Genomic DNA, 22,169 nt, shown 5'->3' on the forward strand with positions numbered 1-22,169 from the left:
GTTCCACTAACTAGTGTGTTCCACTAACGAGTGTGTTTTACTAACGAGTGTGTTCTACTAACGAGTGCGTTTTACTAACTAGTCTGTTATATTAACGAGTGTGTTCTACTAACGAGTGTGGTCTACTAACGAGTGTGTTCCACTAACGAGTGTGTTCTACTAACGAGTGTGTTCCACTAACGAGTGTGTTCCACTAACGAGTGTGTTCTACTAACGAGTGTGGTCTACTAACGAGTGTGTTCCACTAACGAGTGTGTTCTACTAACGAGTGTGTTCCACTAACGAGTGTGAGACTCAGGAGGACCTGTGTGAGGGCGGGGGGCGGGGTGGGCCAGCTCTTGTCCAGCACGCTGCGAGGAAGGTTCCTGCGCAGCGTCTTCAGGAAGGAGCAGCGCACGTGGTCCAGGAAGTAGTCGTTGTCGGGGCCGTACTCCTCGTGGCGGTGGATGAAGCCCTTAATCAGCCTATCAGAGCACAGGACAGGCTGCTCACACACACCCACACGCTCAGGACTCACTTCTTCTTCTGCATCCAGTGGTTACTATGCCAGGATGTCAAGACCAACTTGTGGGGAATAGCTCAGCATATTCCAGTAAAAGTTCTGTGTACTTCACTTTCCTCCAGTATGGTTAATAACAATACACCGGAAAAATAAATAAAAGCGAAAGCTGAAAATGTGTGTTTTGAGGGATGTTTTGAATGATGAAAGAGTGTTGGCATTGCGAATGTCGTTTGGGAGGGCATTCCAGAGGGAGGGGGCGGCGGCACCATAATTCACTATATTTCACTATAGTCCAGCATAGTTCACTATATTTCAGTAATGTCCAGTATAGTTCACTATGTCTAACTATAATCCAGCATAGTTCACTATATTTCACTATAGTTCACTATATTCCACTAGTCCAGTATATTTCACTGTATTTCACTATAGTTCACTATATTCCACTATAGTCCAGTATATTTCACTGTATTTCAGTAAAGTCCAGTATGTAGCCCGTTACCTTCGTATTAAGTCGGCTGCATCTCGTCGTCTTCTAGCTCTCCTGCGAGCTTTCATTCCACGCCATGCAGCCTGGATCACTATGACTACACACACACACACACACACACACACACACACACACACACACACACACACACACAGACACACACACACACACACACACACACACACACACACACACACACACACACACACATACACACACTGTATGTATATAATGTGTATAATAGTGTTGGTGGTGAGCAGGTCCAACATTTATGTATAATGTGTATAATAGTGTTACTGACCTGCGTTCCTGATGCGCTTGTACTTGGCTCTCTCTCTGTATCCTCTCCACGAAGTCTGGAGGATCAACGCTGAAACACAACACAGAGACACTCCGTCACGCGCTCCATCTCTGACCCCACCCTGAGTCACTACTCAGGAGGTCTGACCCCACCCTGAGTCCCTACTCAGGAGGTCTGACTCCACCCAGGGTCCCTACTCAGGAGGTCTGACCCCACCCTGAGTAACTACTCAGGAGGTCTGACTCCACCCTGGGTCCCTACTCAGGAGGTCTGACCCCACCCTTTGTCACTACTCAGGACGTCTGACCCCACCCTGAGTCACTACTCAGGAGGTCTGACCCCACCCTGGGTCCCTACTCAGGAGGTCTGACTCCACCCTGGGTCCCTACTCAGGAGGTCTGACTCCACCCTGGGTCCCTACTCAGGAGGTCTGACCCCACCCTGAGTCACTACTCAGGAGGTCTGACCCCACCCTGTGTCACTACTCAGGAGGTCTGACTCCACCCTGGGTCCCTACTCAGGAGGTCTGACTCCACCCTGAGTCCCTACTCAGGAGGTCTGACTCCACCCGGGGTCCCTACTCAGGAGGTCTGACCCCACCCTGAGTCACTACTCAGGAGGTCTGACCCCACCCTGAGTCCCTACTCAGGACGTCTGACCCCACCCTGAGTCCCTACTCAGGAGGTCTGAGTCCACCCTGGGTCCCTACTCAGGAGGTCTGACTCCACCCTGAGTCCCTCACTACTCACCGATGTCTGGCTTCTTGGCTTCGAGCTCGTCTTCGGTGGTGAACAGAGTCTTGGGCAGGCGGATGAAGATCTTGGACCTGTGGGGAGAGTTAGTCACCTCATCATCCTCATCATCAATATCATCAACTTCATCAATATTCCCAGCAGCTCCGCCCACTAGCACCATATTAGGATTCACTTCCTCCTGTTACAGGGTATTCACTCAGTACAAGGTACCTGCCCATCTCCTCTGGTACAGGGTATTCACTCAGTACTAGGTCCCTCCCATCTCCTCTGGTACAGGGTATTCACTCAGTACTAGGTACCTCCTATATCCTCTGGTACAGGGTATTCACTCAGTACTAGGTACCTCCTATATCCTCTGGTACAGGGTATTCACTCAGTACTAGGTACCTCCTATCTCCTCTGGTACAGGGTATTCACTCAGTACTAGGTACCTCCTATATCCTCTGGTACAGGGTATTCACTCAGTACTAGGTCCCTCCCATCTCCTCTGGTACAGGGTATTCACTCAGTACTAGGTACCTGCCCATCTCCTCTGGTACAGGGTATTCACTCAGTACTAGGTACCTCCTATCTCCTCTGGTACAGGGTATTCACTCAGTACTAGGTACCTGCCCATCTTGTACTCCTCTGGTTTGTAGCCCAGGTACTGGACCAGGGTGGAGACGCCTTCAGCCAGCTCTCCCTGCCACACGGGCCAAGTCTCAGGGCACAGCGGCTTGTATCTGGAGAGACGATACGCCGTTTACATTACGTCACTGCATCACTACATCATTATGTCACTGAGTCATCATGTCATTACATCCTTACGCCATTTACATGAGGTCACTGAATCAATACATCATTCCGTCAATGCATCAATTACAATTACAATTACAATTAGGGCATTTAGCAGACGCTTTAATCCAAAGCGATTTACATCGGTTAATACACACATTGACACACCGACCATGCAAGGCTACAGCCAGCTCGTCAGGAGCAGTTAGGGTTGAGTGTCTTGCTCAGGGACTCATCAACACTCAGCTAGGAGGAGCCGGGGATCCTTGGGCATCCTTACGTCCCTTCATCATGACGTCCCTGCGTCATGTCGTCACTACATCGTCATACAACGTCATTATGTCACTAGGTCCTTACTACGGTAGGTCATTAAATCACTTTGTCAGGTCATAGGTCATTACCTCTGAAGGAAGGCCTCAAAGTGTCGTCGGTAGGCGAACCCCGCCCTCCTGACACGCAGGTTCTCCATGAGCCCCAGGTACTTCACCTGGTGTCTGACCAGCACCTCGTCGAACCGCCCTGCAGGAGACAAACGGACGGCGTTAGGGGAGCCCCCAGCACCACAGCGTCTATCTGACCGCTAGGGTCACGTGGAGCCAGGGAGCAGAATCCAACCGCCATGGCCGACGTCCACCAAACCCCACGTCCACATTGAGCCAGTGACAAACCCCCAGAGTTCTGTTTCACACAGAGTGCAAAGAGCCCAAAAGGAATGAGACACACAAGGTCCACGACCTTAAGGCGCGAGTAAACTCCCTGTGTTGGTTGGAATAGGACACAACGAGATTAAGAGAAATGCGAGTTCTAGGAGGAGTGGGGGCATGTTTGTATGTTTATAATTCATCATGATGAGCGATGTTACATATGAAAGGTGTCACACCTTTAAAACAAGACTGAAGACTTTTATGTTTGCTATAGCTTTCTGCTAAATCTTAAATACATTGCACTTTCTAAAAAGCTTTTTTAACTTTGCCTTTATTTTCTATTTTTATACTAAAATGCCTTTTTAACTTTCTATTTTTTGCATATGTTTTTCTTTTACTTACCTATTATTTTATTTAATTGTATGACAATGTTTATATGTGAAGCACTTTGAGTCTACCTTGTGTATGAAAAGTGCTATATAAATAAAGTTGCCTTGCCTTGCCTTGCCTTGCCTTACACCATGATGTTCGAGAAGCTTGACCCTTTCTCGGATGTGGACTTCAAAATAAACCGCTGCCCAAAGCCCTCATAGCAGAGTGGAACGCTCAAAACTGGTTGGCTGGTTAAAACATTTATTATTCTCGTTTTCTACAAATAACTATCTTATTCTAGTAACAGTGAAAAAGTGTCATAGATTAATATGTTGACAATCCTTGTAAGACATTTAAGCATGAACCCCCCCCCCCCCCCCCCAAAAAAAAAAAAATATATCGGATTTGGGTTCACTGTCCCTTTAAGGTGTTTGATTGACACATTGGGGGGAGGAGGGTCCACCTGGTTGCTTGGCATCGTTGGGTTTGATGCAGCGGACGTACGACGGCTCCTTAGACATCAGGGTCTCCATCAACTTGGTCAGGCTGTTCTTAAACTGGGTGGCGGCCTGCAGAGCACCAGGACACCAGGTTACACTGCTGCTACTTTACACTGCTACTACATTACACTACTGCTACTTTACACTGCTACTACATTACACTACTGCTACTTTACACTGCTACTACATTACTACGACCTTACACTACTGCTACTTTACACTGCTACTCCATTACTACTATATTACACCACTGCTACTTTACACTGCTACTCCATTACTATTACATTACACTACTGCTACTTTACACTGCTACTCCATTACTACTATATTACACCACTGCTACTTTACACTGCTACTCCATTACTACTATATTACACCACTGCTACTTTACACTGCTACCACGTCACTACAATATTACACTACTGCTACATTACACCACGGCACTACTACATTACACTATTACGTCATTACTACAACATTACACTACTGCTACATTACACCACGGCACTACTACATTACACTATTACGTCATTACTACAACATTACACTACTGCTACATTACACTACTTCTTCATTACTATAACGTCACACTACTACATTAAACTACTTCTACTACTACATTACACTACTACTACTACTACATTAGACTACTACTACATTAGACTACTACTACATTACACTACTACTACTACTACATTACACTACTTTAACCTGGCTTAGCGGGGTGAGTGGGGTCGAGAGAGAGAGTGGGTGTTAGAGAGAGAGGGGAAGAGAGAGAGAGAGGAGAGCGGGGATGAGAGAAGCAGGGAAAGGGAGGTTGAGCGAGATTGAGGAAGGGAACTGAAAGAGGAAGGGTAGGGGGGGAAGAGAGAGTGGGGGGGAAGGAAAGAAGGAGTAAATGTCAAACCATTTCAGGACGTTTCTGGTCAACTAGTTCGCCTCTGCGGAAGCAGTGTTCCACGATGTGATTGGTAGACTGACACATGACCTGCAGATAGTCACGAAGGTTCATATGTCATGAGAGGAAACCTTGTTGTAACATAATAAAACTCTCTCTCTCTCTCTCTCTCTCTAACCCTAGACCAGGACCTGGTCCAGGGTTCTGAGGGACCAGGACCTGGTCCAGGGTTCTGACCAGGACCTGGTCCAGGGTTCTGAGGGACCAGGACCTGGTCCAGGGTTCTGAGTGGACCAGGACCTGGTCCAGAGTTCTGAGTGGACCAGGACCTGGTCCAGGGTTCTGAGGGACCAGGACCTGGTCCAGGGTTCTGACCAGGACCTATCTGGTCCAGGGTCGGGGGGGGCTTGGGACCCACCTCTTTCAGGCTCCTGTACAGGGTGTCGTTGTTCTTGTCCAGGAAACCTGGAGACGTCAATGATTTTGGAATCAGCGTTAGCATAGGGGTCAGGGGTCAGGGTAAGGGGTCAGGGGTCAGGGGTCAGGGTCAGGGGTCAGGGGGTTTGTGTTGGTGGTGATGGATGGATTATGATGCGGGGAGATGATTGACAGCTGACCGGTGACGGTGTAGTTGACCTCTCCAGCGTAGTGCAGCAGTCTGAACTCCTCGCGGCCCAGCACCCTGCGGGTCTTCCCATTGGCCAGCTTGTGACTACACACACACACACACACACACACACACACACACACACACACACACACACACACACACACACACAAAATAATTTGTCAGAGGGTACACTGCGTGTGTGTGTGTGTGTGCGTGTGTGTGCGCGTGTGTGTGTGTGTGAGTGTGTGTGTGTTTGTGTGTGCGTGTGTGTGTGAGAGAAGAAGGGACTTACGTGACAAAGTGGGCGTGGCCTCCTAGCGTGTCCTCAAGCTTCTCAAGGAAGGACAGGTCACATGCCTCACCTGGCCTCACACACTCCTCGTCCTGCCACACACACACACACACACACACACACACACACACACACACACACACACACACACACACACACACACACACACACACACACACACACACACACACACACCTTTAACAGGTTGCTATGGAAACAACCCAACTCTCCACCAATCATAAACATGGCTACACCTGCACATCGGTGTCCATAAAAACACCTTAACCTTGCTAAGAAGCACATGGGTCGCTATGGAAACACAGGGGCAGGGATGGATACAGTGTGCGTGGGTCGCTATGGAAACGGGGACGGTTACCGTACCAGGATGGAGATGATGCCCTTGTGCTTCTCCTCGATGAGGTCACAGATGACCTTATTGTCAAAATACTGCACTGGCTCCCACTGAGGAGAGAGGAGAGAGGAGAGAGGAGACAGGAGGGAGGAGAGAGGAGAGAGGAGAGAGGAGAGGAGAGAGGAGAGAGGAGGGAGGAGGGAGGAGAGAGGAGAGAGGAGAGAGGAGGGAGGAGGGAGGAGGGAGAGGTGAGAGGAGAGAGGAGAGAGGAGAGAGGAGAGGGGAGAGGAGAGAGAGGTGAGAGGAGAGAGGAGAGAGGAGGGAGGAGAGAGGAGAGAGGAGGGAGGAGAGAGGAGGGAGGAGAGAGGAGAGAGGAGAGAGGAGGGAGGAGAGAGGAGACAGGAGGGAGGAGAGAGGAGAGAGGAGGGAGGAGAGAGGAGGGAGGAGGGAGGAGAGAGGAGACAGGAGAGAGGAGAGAGGAGGGAGGAGAGAGGAGGGACGAGAGAGGATGGATGATAGAAGATTGAGATTATAATCAACTGTTAGAACACATACAACTTACAATACTTTAAACTGAATCTCCATGTTTGACGGGCTCCTTTCAGTGTTGCCGGTAGACCAGAGCAGAATGTGAAGGTCCTGAACCTAAAGGACCCTGAGAGCCCCTGACTCACGGCGACGCCCTCCGTCTCGTACTCCTCCTGCTCCGAGCGCAGCGTCAGCTCGATGAACAGCTGCTGCAGCTTCTCACTGCAGTAGTTGATGCAGAACTGCTCGAAGCTGAGGGGAGGAGGGGAGACTACGTTAGGACCCTGGCCCCCCTCCCTACCTGATGGTACCAGGACCAGGGTCCTGACCTGGCCCCCCTCCCTACCTGATGGTACCAGGACCAGGGTCCTGACCTGGCCCCCCTCCCTACCTGATGGTACCAGGACCAGGGTCCTGACCTGGCCCCCCTCTCTACCTGATGGTACCAGGACCAGGGTCCTGACCTGGCCCCCCTCCCTACCTGATGGTACCAGGACCAGGGTCCTGACCTGGCCCCCCTCCCTACCTGATGGTACCAGGACCAGGGTCCTGACCTGGCCCCCCTCCCTACCTGATGGTACCAGGACCAGGGTCCTGACCTGGCCCCCCCTCCCTACCTGATGGTACCAGCAGGTAGGGAGGGGGGGCCAGGTCAGGACCCTGGTCCTGGTGTGAGGGAGTGAGGAGGTGAAGGGGTGAGGAGGTGAAGGGGTGAGGAGATGAAGGGGTGAGGAAATGAAGGGGTGAGGAGGTGAAGGGGTGAGGAGGTGAAGGGGTGAGGAGGTGAAGGGGTGAGGAAATGTAGGGGTGAGGAGGTGAAGGGGTGAGGAGATGAAGGGGTGAGGAGGTGAAGGGGTGAGGAGATGAAGGGGTGAGGAAATGAAGGGGTGAGGAGGTGAAGGGGTGAGGAGGTGAAGGGGTGAGAGGGGATAGAAGGTGAGGTGGTGAGGAGGGGGTGAATGATGAAGGGGTGAGGTCGGGGTGGGGTGAAGTCGGGGTGAGGGAGGGGAGGGGGTGGATGATGAAGGGGTGAGGGAGGGGAGGGGGTGGATGATGAAGGGGTGAGGGAGGGGAGGGGGCGGCTGATGAAGGGGTGAGGGAGGGGAGGGGGTGGATGATGAAGGGGTGAGGGGGTGAGGGGGCGGCTGATGAAGGGGTGAGGGGGTGAGGGAGGGGAGGGGGCGGCTGATGAAGGGGTGAGGGGGTAAAGGGGTGAGGGGGTGAGGGTGAGGAGGGGGCGGCTGATGAAGGGGTGAGGGGGTGATGGTGAGGAGGGGGTGAATGATGAAGGGGTGAGGTCGGGGTGGGGTGAAGTCGGGGTGAGGGAGGGGAGGGGGTGGATGATGAAGGGGTGAGGGAGGGGAGGGGGTGGATGATGAAGGGGTGAGGGGGTGAGGGAGGGGAGGGGGCGGCTGATGAAGGGGTGAGGGGGTGAAGGGGTGAGGGGGTGAGGGAGGACTCACCTGTTGTGCTGGAAGACCTCAAAGCCGTAGATGTCCAGCAGGCCGATGACAGAGGAGCCGTCTCTGCAGGAGGTCCCGTCGCCCTGGGGGGGGGGGGGGGGGAACACACACCGTACCTCAGAGCGGACGCCACCAGAGAGGGAGGGGCTCACCCCCCAGGGCACACAGCGTGGCTCACCTGCAGGGCCAGCGACTGGTTGATCTTCTCCACCAGCCAGGTGAAGGTGCGGCCGTACACGGCCTGGGCCAGTGCGTCGCGGGCCGCGCCCGCCTGCTCGAAGGTCAGGGGGGAGATCATCTGGAACCCCGAGAGGACACACATCATAGATATAGATATACATTAGTGCTGTCAGTTAAACGCGTTAATAACGGCGTTAACGAAAAACTATTTTTTTATTTATTTTTTCTGACTGCTATGTTCAAGACAGTATGTTTGTATTTTCATCGATTAATTGCACTATAGGCTAAGTCCTGTTTTGATCAGTATATGCCAATGTTGTTATCTATAAGAAAACATTTGCACAAGCCAAGCCGACGCACTTCTCAATGTTGATAAGAGCATTAAAATGAGAAAAATCAATGGGACAAAGAAATCAAGGGATATGTAGCATAGAAAAAGCATTAGCGATTAATCGCGATTAATCGTGAGTTAACTATGACATTAATGCAATTAATCGCATTAATGTCATAGTTAGCTCACTAAATTTTTTTTCTATGCTAAATATAGCTTGATTTCTTTGTCCCGATAATTTGTGTGCTGAAAAAATGAACGCGGTTAAAATTGGTTTGTTATTAATGCCGTTAATAACGCGTTTAACTGACAGCACTAATATATATTAGAGCTGTCAGTTAAACGCGTTATTAACGACGTTAACGCAAACCAAATTTAACGGCGTTAAATTTTGTATCGCGCGATTAACGCAATAAATATTTTTTATAAAAAAAAAACAAAAAACTTTTTTTCTTCTTTTTTTTTTTTTTTCTTTGCCTCAAAACAAAGAAGCATTAGCCTGATTGCTATGTTCAAATGACATTTGTTCAAAGCAGTCGTTTAATTGCACTATAGGCTCTTTTTTTGTATCGTCCTGTTTTGATCAGTGTATATGCCAATGTTGTTATCAATAAAAAATCATTTGCACAAGGCAAGCCGATGCACTTCACCATGTTGATAAGAGAATTAAAATGAGAAGAATTATGGGACAAAAAAATCAAGGGATATTTAGCATAGAAAAATAATTTGCGATTAATCGCGATTATTTATATATATTTATATATATATATATTAGAGCTGTCAAGCGATTAAAATATTTAATCGTGATTAATCGCATTAATGTCATAGTTAACTCTAATTAATCGCGATTAATCGCAAATTCTTTTTCTATGCTAAATATCCGTTGATTTTTTTGTCCCATAATTCTTCTCATTTTAATTCTCTTATCAACATGGTGAAGTGCATCGGCTTGCCTTGTGCAAATGATTTTTTATTGATAACAACATTGGCATATACACTGATCAAAACAGGACGATACAAAAAAAGAGCCTATAGTGCAATTAAACGACTGCTTTGAACAAATGTCATTTGAACATAGCAGTCAGGCTACTGCTTCTTTGTTTTGAGCCAAAGAAAAAAAAAAAAAATTTTTTTTTTTTTTTTTTTTTATAAAGTAATTGCGTTAATCGCGCGATAATTTTTTTAACGCCGTTAAATTTGGTTTGCGTTAACGCCGTTAATAACGCGTTTAACTGACAGCTCTAATATATATATATATATATATATATATATATATATATATATATATATATATATATATATTTAGTATATGCTATACGTGAACCTCCTAAAATGGCGCAATCTGATTGGTTCGTTATCTCGGGTTATTGGGCAATAACCCACGATTGACATCTCAAACTCTGGATATTGTTTTCATCGCATAATAATAATAATAATAATAATAATAATAATAATAATAATAATAATACATTTAATTATTATATAAATAAATGTTTGTTATTTGACAGACAAGTTTGCCGATGACAGACAAGTTTGTTATTGAGTCTGAGGTAATCGGGAGCGCGCGTGACGGTCGTCTCGTCAAGCTCATAAAAACAAATAAACCGCTGATAAAAACAAATTAATCCCGGCAAACAGTGTTATCTTATTTATTTTTGGAGTGCTCACGTGTAGTTTATACTAAAACAATTATTCACCTCAAGCTCCGTGAATAGTGGGGAAAGCTATTCACCACTATTCACTTCACCTTCGGGGGTTAATATATATGTATATATATATATATATATATGTATACGACATACACCACCCAACCAGGAGGATGGCGTCATAGTCCTCACCTCCTCTCCATTGGCTGTCAGCTTCTTGTGGGTCAAAGCTTCAGTGAGGGCTGCCCCGTCCACGCCTAGCAGCTGTACACACACACACACGCACACACACACACACAGACACACACACACAGACACGCACACACACACACACAGACACACACACACAGACACGCACACACACACACACACAGACAGACACCACACGCACACACACACATGCTCACGCACACACACGCACAGACACACGCACACGCACACACACACGCGCACACACAGACACACACACACCCACACACACACAGACACGCACACGCACACACAGACACGCACACACACGCACAGACACACACACACACAAACACATACACATAGTCAGCTCTAGTAAGTCAAGTGTAAGAGTTAATGATAATCAGAGTGTTATCTGTTAGGACGGCCACGGTCAGCTCCAGTAGGTCAGCTGCTCTGAGAGACCGTCTGTGGTGGGTGGGGGGGGGGGGGTGTGTCCATGCCATATGCCCCCTGGGGGGCTGCCAGAGACCCCTGCTGACCTGGGTGAGGGTCTTGAGCTCCATCTCCGTGGTAACGTAGGTCTGTCCGTCCTCCTCCTCTCCGAACTGAGTGTTGCCCAGGTGGAGGACGCTGCCGATGACGTCCAGAAGCTCCTGAAGACACACGGACGACACGCCCTGTTACCGGCTGGGGCTTTGAAACCGCCTGTTTTAAACTGTGGTCAGGCACCTTGAGACCGCAGTCGGTCAGTCAGTCAGTCAGTCAGTCAGTCTGTGTGTCTGTGTGTGTGTGTGTGTGTGTGTCCATGTTTGTGTGTCTGTGTGTCTTTGTGTGTGTGTGTGTGTGTGTGTGTGTGTGTGTGTGTGTGTGTGTGTGTGTGTGTGTGTGTGTGTGTGTGTGACGTGTGTGTGTGTGTGTGTGTGTCTGTGTGTGCGTGCGTGCGTGGGTGCGTGTGAGGGGGTTTCCTACCTGCACCTCTCCCTCGGTGAAGCCGATGACAGACAGGGCCTTGACCAGGGCCTTCCAGCCGTTCTTATCGTTCATGGAGCTGACTCTGGGACAGTTTCCCTGCACACAGACAGCGCTGCTATGGGCCGCACTCACCTAGTGGCCATCTTGGATCCAAACACTAGCTGGCTGTGGGACTGAATGAGGAATTCTTCATTCAGCTCCCCCAGCGTTTAGATGGAACCAAGATGGCCACTGGTTGAATAAGGTTCAATATATTACAATACATATGGTGTATTATAAGTATATTATACCTTCAAACAGAGGGTTTTATTGTATGCAAACATACATATATATATATTATTAATTATTAGTTAGTCAACGACTTCACCTTAGTATAATTATGCTTCTTTACAGTGCACTACTTCACTATTTCCTGTTTACTGTGTATCACAGTATAGTATGTTAAACTAGAAAATGCATTTCCTGCAGTGCTGTAGCACAAAGTGAGGTAGAAAATATGTTTTAATAAAGCCACATAGATTAAGACATAAATAAATGTTAAATGGCTTAAATCAAGTGAAGGGATTTGAACAGAGTCTAAATGGAGTAAACGATGTAAACATGCACACCGTTTACATTTTTTTAAATGTTTGGAAACAAATAAAGTGAAAGCTGAATGAAAAGTGCAAAGAATTTCTAAGAATGCAGAAATGTAAAAGGAATTGAACCAAAGAACCTGAAAGGTCAAATCTATTGCCTTGCACTGCTGAAGAATCTGAAAGGTCAAATGTATTGCAGTGCACTGCAAAAAAAACATTGAAGCTGAAATCGAAAACTGAAGCTGAATTGCATTATATGAAGAAGCAAAGTGCTGAAATACATTGTTACAAAAGCTGGAAGCTAAAATATAATACCGTCAAAAGCTGGAAGATAGCAGTAGTAGTGGTACTGGCTGTAGGTAGTAGTAGCAGTAGTAATGGTAGTAGTAGTAGTAGTAGTAGCTGAAGTAGTAGTAGTAGCTGAAGTAGAAGTAGTAGAAGAAGTTGCTGAAGTAGAAGTAGTAGTAGTAGTAGTAGTCTCTGAAGTAGTAGTTGTAGCTGAAGTAATAGTGTTACTAGCTGCACAAACGATATGCCTTATGAAAGGTATGCTATTGATTGATGTTTGTAGAAAGAATTATAATCATCCCGCCATTTTTTTTTTTAAACCAGCCGAAATTGTATGTGCTCGCCTAATGCTCATTTTCCCAGCCTAACGTTATTAAAAGTTGTCTAATTGGGTGGGAAAACTGCCCAATCTGGCAACACTGCCTGCACGTCCTCGCACTCTAACCTCAGCGTAAATCAATGACACCAACGGAAAACAAGCCGACATGGAACTTAAACTGTGATTTTGTAAAAAGTATAAAGGCAATCGAAGATTATTGAAGATACAAGTGTGTTGATTTGTTAAACCTTTGAACGAAGGTTAACGATAAAATATTGACCAACTTACGAAGTCTGAAGTGGTAAGTGTCAGAGAATGACTTCCATTGTAGAAAATAGTATTTTAAAAGTATAATATCTTAAAAAGTATAAAGGATTTTTAAAATCTGAAAAGAATCGCGTGATTCCAAGCTAATATGAACATAAAAAAATTGGAATGGAGTCTCTAGGTGAAAAATTGAGGAAGGAGATTGGTCCCAAAGTTTGTAGAGAATAAGAAAGAAAGAAAGAAAGGAAGAATAAAACTTAAGAAGAACAATAGTTGAGCGCTGCATGCAGCACTCACCTAATTATAAAACATTCAAGTATATATTTATAGCATACATTATTAAACTGAACTGTGTACAGTACTAGAACACACACACACGCACACGCACACACACGCACACACACACACACACACACACACACACACACACACACACACACACACACACACACCTTGACCAGGTAGAGGTATTTCTGGGGGTTTCTGTCCAGGTGCAGGTGCAGCAGCTGCTCCTCAGTCCCGCCCTCCAGCAGCTGGTAGAACACGTGGTAGTTCCTCTCGCCGTGGTTCTGGTGCACCACGCGACTCTTCTCCAGCAGGTAGTTCAGGATGTGAGCGCCCACCGGCACCCCCTGGTGGACAGCCGGGGGAATGTCAGACACTTGTACGCGATTCACTTCCCAATGAGACACTGAGATGATCCCAGAAATATACAAGGGATCCAAGCGTGTATTTCATTTAAATGAGATTTTAACACAATGAAGTTATGAATTAATATTTAATTTGCGTAGCAATAATGTAAGCACTAATACAACTTTACAACTTAGCAATTTAACAGACGCATTTATCCAAGGGGTCGGCCTGCTCTAGAATGCCTACAGGAAGACTGTGGACATCAGCGTTCCCACCCAGAACGTTTGGCTCACCCTGAAGTCAAACTGGATGTCCATGTACTTCCCGAAGCGGCTGGAGTTGTCGTTGCGGAGTGTTTTGGCGTTCCCGAAGGCCTGGTCGCGGAAGAACAGTGATCCCCAGAGGACAACGCGGGAAGCACAAGGGAGGATGTGAGTTCAACAACAACAACAACAACAACAACAACAACAACCATTAAGCAGACGCTGGATCCATTCCCTAACAGGGATTTATTCTCTAAGATACAGGTCATTAAGGAGCAGGTAGGGGTTAGACAGTACAGAGTCGGGTCATTAAGGAGCAGGTAGGGGTTAGACAGTACAGAGACAGGTCATTAAGGAGCAGGTAGGGGTTAGACAGTACAGAGACAGGTCATTAAGGAGCAGGTAGGGGTTAGACAGTACAGAGACAGGTCATTAAGGAGCAGGTAGGGGTTAGACAGTACAGAGACAGGTCATTAAGGAGCAAGTAGGGGTTAGACAGTACAGAGTCGGGTCATTAAGGAGCAGGTAGGGGCTAGACAGTACAGAGACAGGTCATTAAGGAGCAGGTAGGGGTTAGACAGTACAGAGACAGGACATTAAGGAGCAGGTAGGGGTTAGACAGTACAGAGACAGGTCATTAAGGAGCAGGTAGGGGTTAGACAGTACAGAGACAGGTCATTAAGGAGCAGGTAGGGGGTAGACAGTACAGAGACAGGTCATTAAGGAGCAGGTAGGGGTTAGACAGTACAGAGACAGGTCATTAAGGAGCAGGTAGGGGTTAGACAGTACAGAGACAGGTCAGAGGTCGGGCACCTCCAGGACAGGGTTAGACAGTACAGACAGGTCAGAGGTCGGGCACCTCCAGGACGGGGTTAGACAGTACAGAGACAGGTCAGAGGTCGGGGCACCTCCAGGACGGGGTTAGACAGTACAGACAGGTCAGAGGTCGGGCACCTCCAGGGTGGGGTTAGACAGTACAGACAGGTCAGAGGTCGGGCACCTCCAGGACGGGGGTGGACTGCAGCAGACAGTCCCTGAGGGAGGCCATGCGCTGGTGGGCGGGGCAGGAGACGGCGTAGTACAGCAGGATCTTCTTGGAGGCCTCCGTCTTCCCGGCACCGCTCTCCCCGGAGATCAGGATGCACTGGTCCCTCCGGGAGGTCTTCATGGCCCGGTAGGTGTTGTCCGAGAGGGCGTAGCTGGCGGGGAACAGGGGAGGAGCTTCAGTTAGTATGACCAGTCTCCTTATTGTCCCACTCGATCGCTCTACAAACGTAACAGGCCGACTGCGTTCATGTCACTCATATATATTCACATACAGTAGGTGCGTTTCCATCCCCCTGATTTTATGCAAACTTTGAAGTATCGAATCACTAAACGGTGATGGAAACACCAACATTCGCATAAAAATCCTCTAATTCGCAAAAAGGCTTATCCGCTCGCTTGAGGTGGTTTTTGAGAAATGCGAAAGAGAGTAAAGTCGCAAAATGGGAGATGGAAACACACTTTTCGAAACAGCTGTGACGTAGCGAACTTTGAACACACAGGACTGACAGTCTTTCCGATTTCCGCATAACGACCGGCCATAGCAACCCTGCCGACATCAACGTGTAACGTCATCACCCTATTCCGCTCCAACCACTTGATGGAAACGCACCTAATAATTCAAATTACTTTTTTGCGAACTTTCTAAAGATTCGCATCACCGTTCAGATGGAAACGCAGCTACTGACAGGGCTGTGATAAAGCCTGGTACCTCCAGCACTGAGTCGAGGTCTGGTAGTTCATAAAGGTATCGGATTCATATCATTCATACATATTCACGTAAACAGATGTTCCGATTTTATTTCGCTCATCACTTTTCCCCCTCTCTTTGTTTAGTTTATTGTTTAATTTATTGGACCTCTTTCAATGACCTGGTCGTACGCTCTACACTAGATAGAGTCTCTTCTCTGCAGGTTGTGGGGAATAGGTGGCCAGCCGGAAGGAACCAGCCAGATGAACCAGCCTGATGGACCAAGCCTGATGGAACCAGCCTGATGGAACCAGCCGGATGGAACCAGCCCGGACTACGGGACCTCTAGGCCGATGTCCCGACCACCACAATGTGGCCATATTTCTTGGCTCATTCGTCAAGTCTGCCGCGACAAAGACCGCCAATCAGGACTTTCATCTGGACGTTTCCACGGTGACAGGAAGCATGATCGAGGCCTCCCATCGGTCACCTGCCGCCGGCGCAGTCGGGGTCTGGTTACTCTGCTCCATCATCTGAGCTGTGTTGGACCGCGGCTGGGTGTGTGTGTGTGTGTGTGTGTGTGTGTGTGTGTGTGTGTGTGTGTGTGTGTGTGTGTGTCCTGGCAATGGTCCAACGTGTCAGGTCATTATATTGAGACTGGGTGTGTGCGTATGTGTGTGTGTGTGTGTGTTCGTGTGTGTGTGTGTGTGTGTGTGTGTGTGTGTGTGTGTGTGTGTGTGTGTGTGTGTGTGTGTGTGTGTGTGTGTGTGTGTGTGTGTGCATGTGTGTGTGTCCTGGTAATGGTCCAACGTGTCAGGTCATTGTATTGAGGCTGGGGGTGTGCGTATGTGTATTTGTGTGTGTGCATGTGTGTGTGTGTGCGTGCGTGTGTGTGTGTGTGTGTGTCCTGGTAATGGTCCTATTGTGTGGGGTCGTGGGTGGCCGTCCATCTGCTGGTAATTCTGTCCCAGGAACCCGACAGCGCCAGAGCCAACGCTCACGCACTAGAACCCCGTGGTGGGTGACTGACCACTGGTTCATATCTCCATCAACACACCCACGCACCTCACAAAAGACGGCTCAGGTGTGTTGCCAGTGGGAATCGAAGCAGGTACCAGTCTAAGGGTAGGGTAGGTACCAGTCTAACCTGTAGGGTAGGTACCAGTCTAACCTGTAGGGTAGGTACCAGTCTAACCCGTAGGGTAGGTACCAGTCTAACCCGTAGGGTAGGTACCAGTCTAACCTGTAGGGTAGGTACCAGTCTAACCCGTAGGGTAGGTACCAGGTACTAGGGTAGGTACCAGCCTAACCCGTAGGGTAGGTACCAGTCTAACCCGTAGGGTAGGTACAGTCTAACCCGTAGGGTAGCTACCAGTCTAACCCGTAGGGTAGGTACCAGTCTAACCCGTAGGGTAGGTACCAGTCTAACCCGTAGGGTAGCTACCAGTCTAACCCGTAGGGTAGGTACCAGTCTAACCCGTAGGGTAGCTACCAGTCTAACCCGTAGGGTAGGTACCAGTCTAACCCGTAGGGTAGGTACCAGTCTAACCCGTAGGGTAGCTACCAGTCTAACCCGTAGGGTAGCTACCAGTCTAACCCGTAGGGTAGCTACCAGTCTAACCTGTAGGGTAGCTACCAGTCTTACATGTGGGGGGAGATCTCATAGTAGCTCACTCCCCTGTAGCGCTCCATGTGCTGCGGGGAGTAGATCTCCAGATCCTTGTAGGGGTTCACCGACACCAGGACAGACCCCATGTAGGTCTGCGACACACACACACACACACACACACACACACACACACACACACACACACACACACACACACACACACACACACACACACACACACACACACGCACACACACACGTTATACATATACAGCACCGAATCCATGTAGGTCTGCAACACACATTACTCAGATAGAATTGTATTCATTTCATGATAGTGACTGTAATGAGCCCGCCTCCGTTATCCATTAGGTGTAATGTATTTATTCAACTTGTGCTTTCGTGTGTGTGTGTGTGTGTGTGTGTGTGTGTGTGTGTGTGTGTGTGTGTGTGTGTGTGTGTGTGTGTGTGTGTGTGTGTGTGTGTGTGTGTGTGTGTGTGTGTGTGTGTGTGTGTGTTTGTCTGTGTTTGTGTGAGTGAGTGACTGGGTGACTTACTGACTGACTGACTGACTGTCTGCTTGACTGACTAAGTGTGAGTGACTGACTGACTGACTGACTGACTGACTGACTGACTGACTGACTGACTGACTCACTGACTGAGTGTGAGTGGGTGACTGACTGACTGACTGACTGACTGACTGACTCACTGACTGAGTGTGAGTGGGTGACTGACTGACTGACTGACTTACATAGATGAGGTTCTCGGTGAACCTCCTCCTCAGGTTCTCGATGAAGGCAGCCTCGCTGTTGAAGTTCTCCAGGAGGACGAAGTCCTGGACGCCCACTCGGTCCCGGGCCGTCAGCGCCCCCTCCAGCACCAGACGCACCCGCCCGTCCACCCCCACCTCCTGCAGGAGGGAGGAGGAGGAGCACGGTCAACACCACCCGAAGACCTCCTCCGGGAGCCTCTGCCTCTCAGGCCAGGTGGAGGCACTGCACTACTACTTTAATGTAATTACAATATTAATGTAAACTCAAGCTGCAGTTACACCCATCTGACCAGCAGAGGCCGCCAGAGGTCTGGTGCATTGGATCCTGGCAGCTTGGTGGTTAGTTTGAGTGCAACGTGACTCACAGATCAAGATTAGGATCGTCTTGATTAAAAAGGGAGCGTGTACAGACATTCAAAAGCAACATTGAATATTCGTAATCTGTGACGGAGCATGGGATTCAGATTTAATGACGCACCAAAAAAAAAACACCCTTGAATTAAATGCTTTGATGTGGAAACCCCCACACACTCTCTCACACACACACAGAGACTAGGAACAGCTCCAAAAGCCGCAGGCTTAACAATTCAGACAGTAAACAGAGAGAGAGAGACAGACAGAGAAGTCGCGTGTGTGTGTGTGTGTGTGTGTGTGTGTGTGTGTGTGTGTGTGTGTGTGTGTGTGTGTGTGTGTGTGCATGTCAACTCCCCTGCAGACAGCTAAACAGTCTGCATTCTGACTTCATTCACACAGGTGGAACCATGCAGTCGTTTATCAGAAAGGTTATCCAAAGAGACTCACTCTGAGTTCAGATGCATGTCATTGAGGAGCAGGTAGGGGTTAGACAGTGAGTTCAGGTCCATGTCATGAAGCTAGGGGCTAGGGCATCTAGGGAGCCCACATGTAGACTGGACATTTAGGGAATAGAACGCAGACCTTTCAGCCGGGAGTCCACACCCTGACCACTAGAATGCACCCGGAGTTCTTCAACTATTTCATCTCGACTCCAAAGACAATCTTGTGCCAATGGGACCCCCCCCCACCCCCCCCACTAACACTATGAACACAACAAATCATTCTGAACACTCTTAACATAACTGAACAATGATCACTATGAACACAACAGATCACTCTGAACACTATGAACACAACACTCTTAACATAACTGAACAATGATCACTATGAACACAACAGATCACTCTGAACACTATGAACACAACACTCTTAACATAACTGAACACTCTGATCACTATGGACACAACAGATCACTCTGAACACGCTTAACATAACTGAACACTGATCACTATGAACACAACAGTACACTCTGAACCCACCAGAACACTCTTAACTACAATAGCACTTTAAGCACTATGAACACTCTGGACACTCTGGACACACAAGAACACTCTAAACACTCAGAACACCTCAGAACCAGTGATCCTTTCCTTAAGGACCGCCGGTTCTGTTGTGTGCAGCACTCCCCCTGTTCCACACTGGGTATTTCGCACACTGGTCATTGGTCAACAGCCTTTTCCGTTGGGCAGTCGTGCGTCGTTGTTGAGAGGCTGTGTAAAACAGGTTAGTTCCTCAGCGTTTAGGGGCTGGTCCGAGTAGGCAGATTCCACCACGCGTTTTACAAGAACATACGTAATACCGTCCCATCATCTATACTGAAAGTGAAATGTACAGCAGCAATGAGCTGCTGTGGGGACATATTCAAATAATCACACATCTCAATCGCAGTTCATGTAGTTTGAAAGTGTTTTGTTTGTTTGTTCTAAAGATATTGGCTATTCAACAGATATTCACGCTCTGATTAGCGACGTGACGCGGGAAACCGAAGACCTGATCCGGGGAGGGGGAGAATCCATGCGGGCTCCCGATTGAGAGTGAGGGAATCAAATAAGCAGGCCAAAGTAAAGGGGGGTGTAGTGGGGAGGGGGGGGGGGGGGGGGGGGGGGGGGATGGAGCAAAGGTTGGGCACACAACATCTGAGCTGAAAAACAGCAAAATAGAACGCTCTATATTTTTATGAGGGAAAATTATTTCAGAGCATCGTTATGCATTTCTCTCCGCCAAATGGCAACCCAATAAAAACTCATGACATAAAGTTTGGGAAAGGCTGGCCTGGAGTGTTCTGTTGTGTACACAATGTTCTGGAGTGTTCAGAGGGTTGCATTCAGAGTGTTCAGAGTAGGGCTGCTCGATTATGGGAAAAATCATAATCATGATTATTTTTGTCAATATTGAAATCACGATTAATCAAACGATTATCTTTGAGTTTGAAAACATGTTGTATTTATTCACCATGTCTCTCCCCCAAAAAAATTTGTAACTGAGAACTTTGAAATTTCGCCTTAAAAAAATACACAAAATGGTCAAAAAGAAAATGATCCAATCTAAAATGATATACAGATATGTGTCCCGCTGTTCTGCCCTTTCTATAAATCATTAGAAAATAAATAATTATAAAAAACTAGAACTGCAAGCAGTTATGCAGGGGTCCAAGAAGTGTGCATTTCGCCGGCACAACGCGACAAGGAATGTGCATTTCGCCGGCACAACGCGAAGCATGAGTTCAAAACGCTACCCTGAACCTGTGGATACAAAGGATTTGACTGTGGTAGGAGTAGCGAGAAGTCAGTGTAGCGTTTTCGCGGCTAAATTTTGTAGAAGATATACAATTTCCTCGTTTATGGCGCCCCCTAATGGCGAAATTTTCCGAAATTTTTATCGAACGACATTAAGGTTAGCACCAACATATGTGTAAAATGTGGACTCGATCCGATGTCTCATTTTGTTTTTTTTGGGATTTTTGATTTTCCACGTCAAATTTAGCTAATAAACAAATATTCAAAACTCTACCGTTTCGTCGTCGAAAGTCGGATCAAAAAACTGTCTGAGGGTTTCTTTGCGTGTGCGTCTGAAGATGCCGTGTGCAAAGTTTGGTGTTGATTGGTCGAGAAATGTGGGAGGGATAGCGAAAATACAGTTTTGCGGTTTTCGCGATTTTGCGAAAAAAAATTAATGACGCAAATGGGCGTGGCCTATGCCAAAAGATGCAGCAGACTCCAGTGAATAAGTGGGTACAAGTTTTTGACTGTGGGAGGTTCGGTGTGGGAGCTATAGCCCCAAACGTGTTTCTCCTTGGTATAGCGCCACCTAGAGGCCGGCATGTCTGGATTTGGTTATCTGAGTAGCGGTGCCGGACCTGGTTCTAGTCATGTAATTGGCGCGTGTGCACCATTTACGGTTTGGGCTGTGGACCTACTTTCAAGGCGGGAAGTATAACAAGAAGTGTGCATTTCGCCGGCACAACGCGACAAGAAATGTGTGTTTCGCCGGCACAACACGAAGCAAGTATTCAAAACGCTACCGTGAACAACATGTGGATATAAAGGTTTTGACTGTGGGAGCTTCGGTGTGGGAGTTATAGCCTAAAACGCGTTTTCAGAACATTGGCCAAATAGGAGATAGACAATGTCGTAGTTTTCTGGCGCCGCCCTGTGGCGACATTTTCCATAGACAATTTTCCTTTGCCAAATAACTCCCGCCCACATTAATAATTCTTGGCCATATTTTCTATATAGACTCGGGTTTGCCCCTTGATGGTTTCCATTGAGTTTGAAGAACATTCCTTTGGCCAATTAGAAGATATACAATTTCCTCGTTTATTGCGCCCCCTAATGGCGAAATTTTCCGAATTTTTTATCGAACGTCAATAAGGTTAGCACCAACATGTGTGTAGAATTTGGACTCGATCCGATGTCTAATTTTGGATTTTTTTGGATTTTTAATTTTCCATGTCTAATTTAGCTAATAAACAAATATTCAAAACGCTACCGTTTCGTCGTCGAAAGTCGGATCAAAAAACTGTCTGAGGGTTTCTTTGCGTGTGCGTCTGAA

The 22,169-nt window shown here is 47.6% G+C and overlaps 1 protein-coding gene across 2 annotated transcripts in view; it reads right to left on the bottom strand.

Annotated features, from left to right (window-relative positions):
* LOC115547358 (unconventional myosin-Ic) overlaps positions 1-22,169 on the bottom strand; it is a 32,988-nt gene that overhangs the window by 5,219 nt on the left and 5,600 nt on the right. Inside the window, exons 2-24 of one of the 2 annotated variants that reach the window (XM_030361536.1) lie at positions 18,243-18,401; positions 17,528-17,643; positions 15,148-15,346; positions 14,178-14,258; positions 13,704-13,883; positions 11,797-11,895; positions 11,367-11,480; positions 10,828-10,899; positions 8,657-8,776; positions 8,479-8,561; positions 7,162-7,267; positions 6,517-6,597; positions 6,136-6,227; positions 5,851-5,945; positions 5,652-5,698; positions 5,243-5,323; positions 4,299-4,404; positions 3,221-3,338; positions 2,654-2,767; positions 2,040-2,116; positions 1,291-1,359; positions 1,002-1,086; positions 284-464 (exon numbers count right to left, since the gene is read on the bottom strand). In XM_030361536.1, the coding sequence (XP_030217396.1) occupies positions 284-464; positions 1,002-1,086; positions 1,291-1,359; positions 2,040-2,116; positions 2,654-2,767; positions 3,221-3,338; positions 4,299-4,404; positions 5,243-5,323; positions 5,652-5,698; positions 5,851-5,945; positions 6,136-6,227; positions 6,517-6,597; positions 7,162-7,267; positions 8,479-8,561; positions 8,657-8,776; positions 10,828-10,899; positions 11,367-11,480; positions 11,797-11,895; positions 13,704-13,883; positions 14,178-14,258; positions 15,148-15,346; positions 17,528-17,643; positions 18,243-18,401 (2,475 nt within the window). The remainder of the gene's footprint in view (positions 1-283; positions 465-1,001; positions 1,087-1,290; positions 1,360-2,039; positions 2,117-2,653; positions 2,768-3,220; positions 3,339-4,298; positions 4,405-5,242; positions 5,324-5,651; positions 5,699-5,850; positions 5,946-6,135; positions 6,228-6,516; positions 6,598-7,161; positions 7,268-8,478; positions 8,562-8,656; positions 8,777-10,827; positions 10,900-11,366; positions 11,481-11,796; positions 11,896-13,703; positions 13,884-14,177; positions 14,259-15,147; positions 15,347-17,527; positions 17,644-18,242; positions 18,402-22,169) is intronic. The other variant, XM_030361537.1, reaches the window with a different exon arrangement.

This window comes from Gadus morhua, chromosome 7, assembly GCF_902167405.1.
Source record: "Gadus morhua chromosome 7, gadMor3.0, whole genome shotgun sequence".
NCBI classification, from domain to species: domain Eukaryota; kingdom Metazoa; phylum Chordata; class Actinopteri; order Gadiformes; family Gadidae; genus Gadus; species Gadus morhua.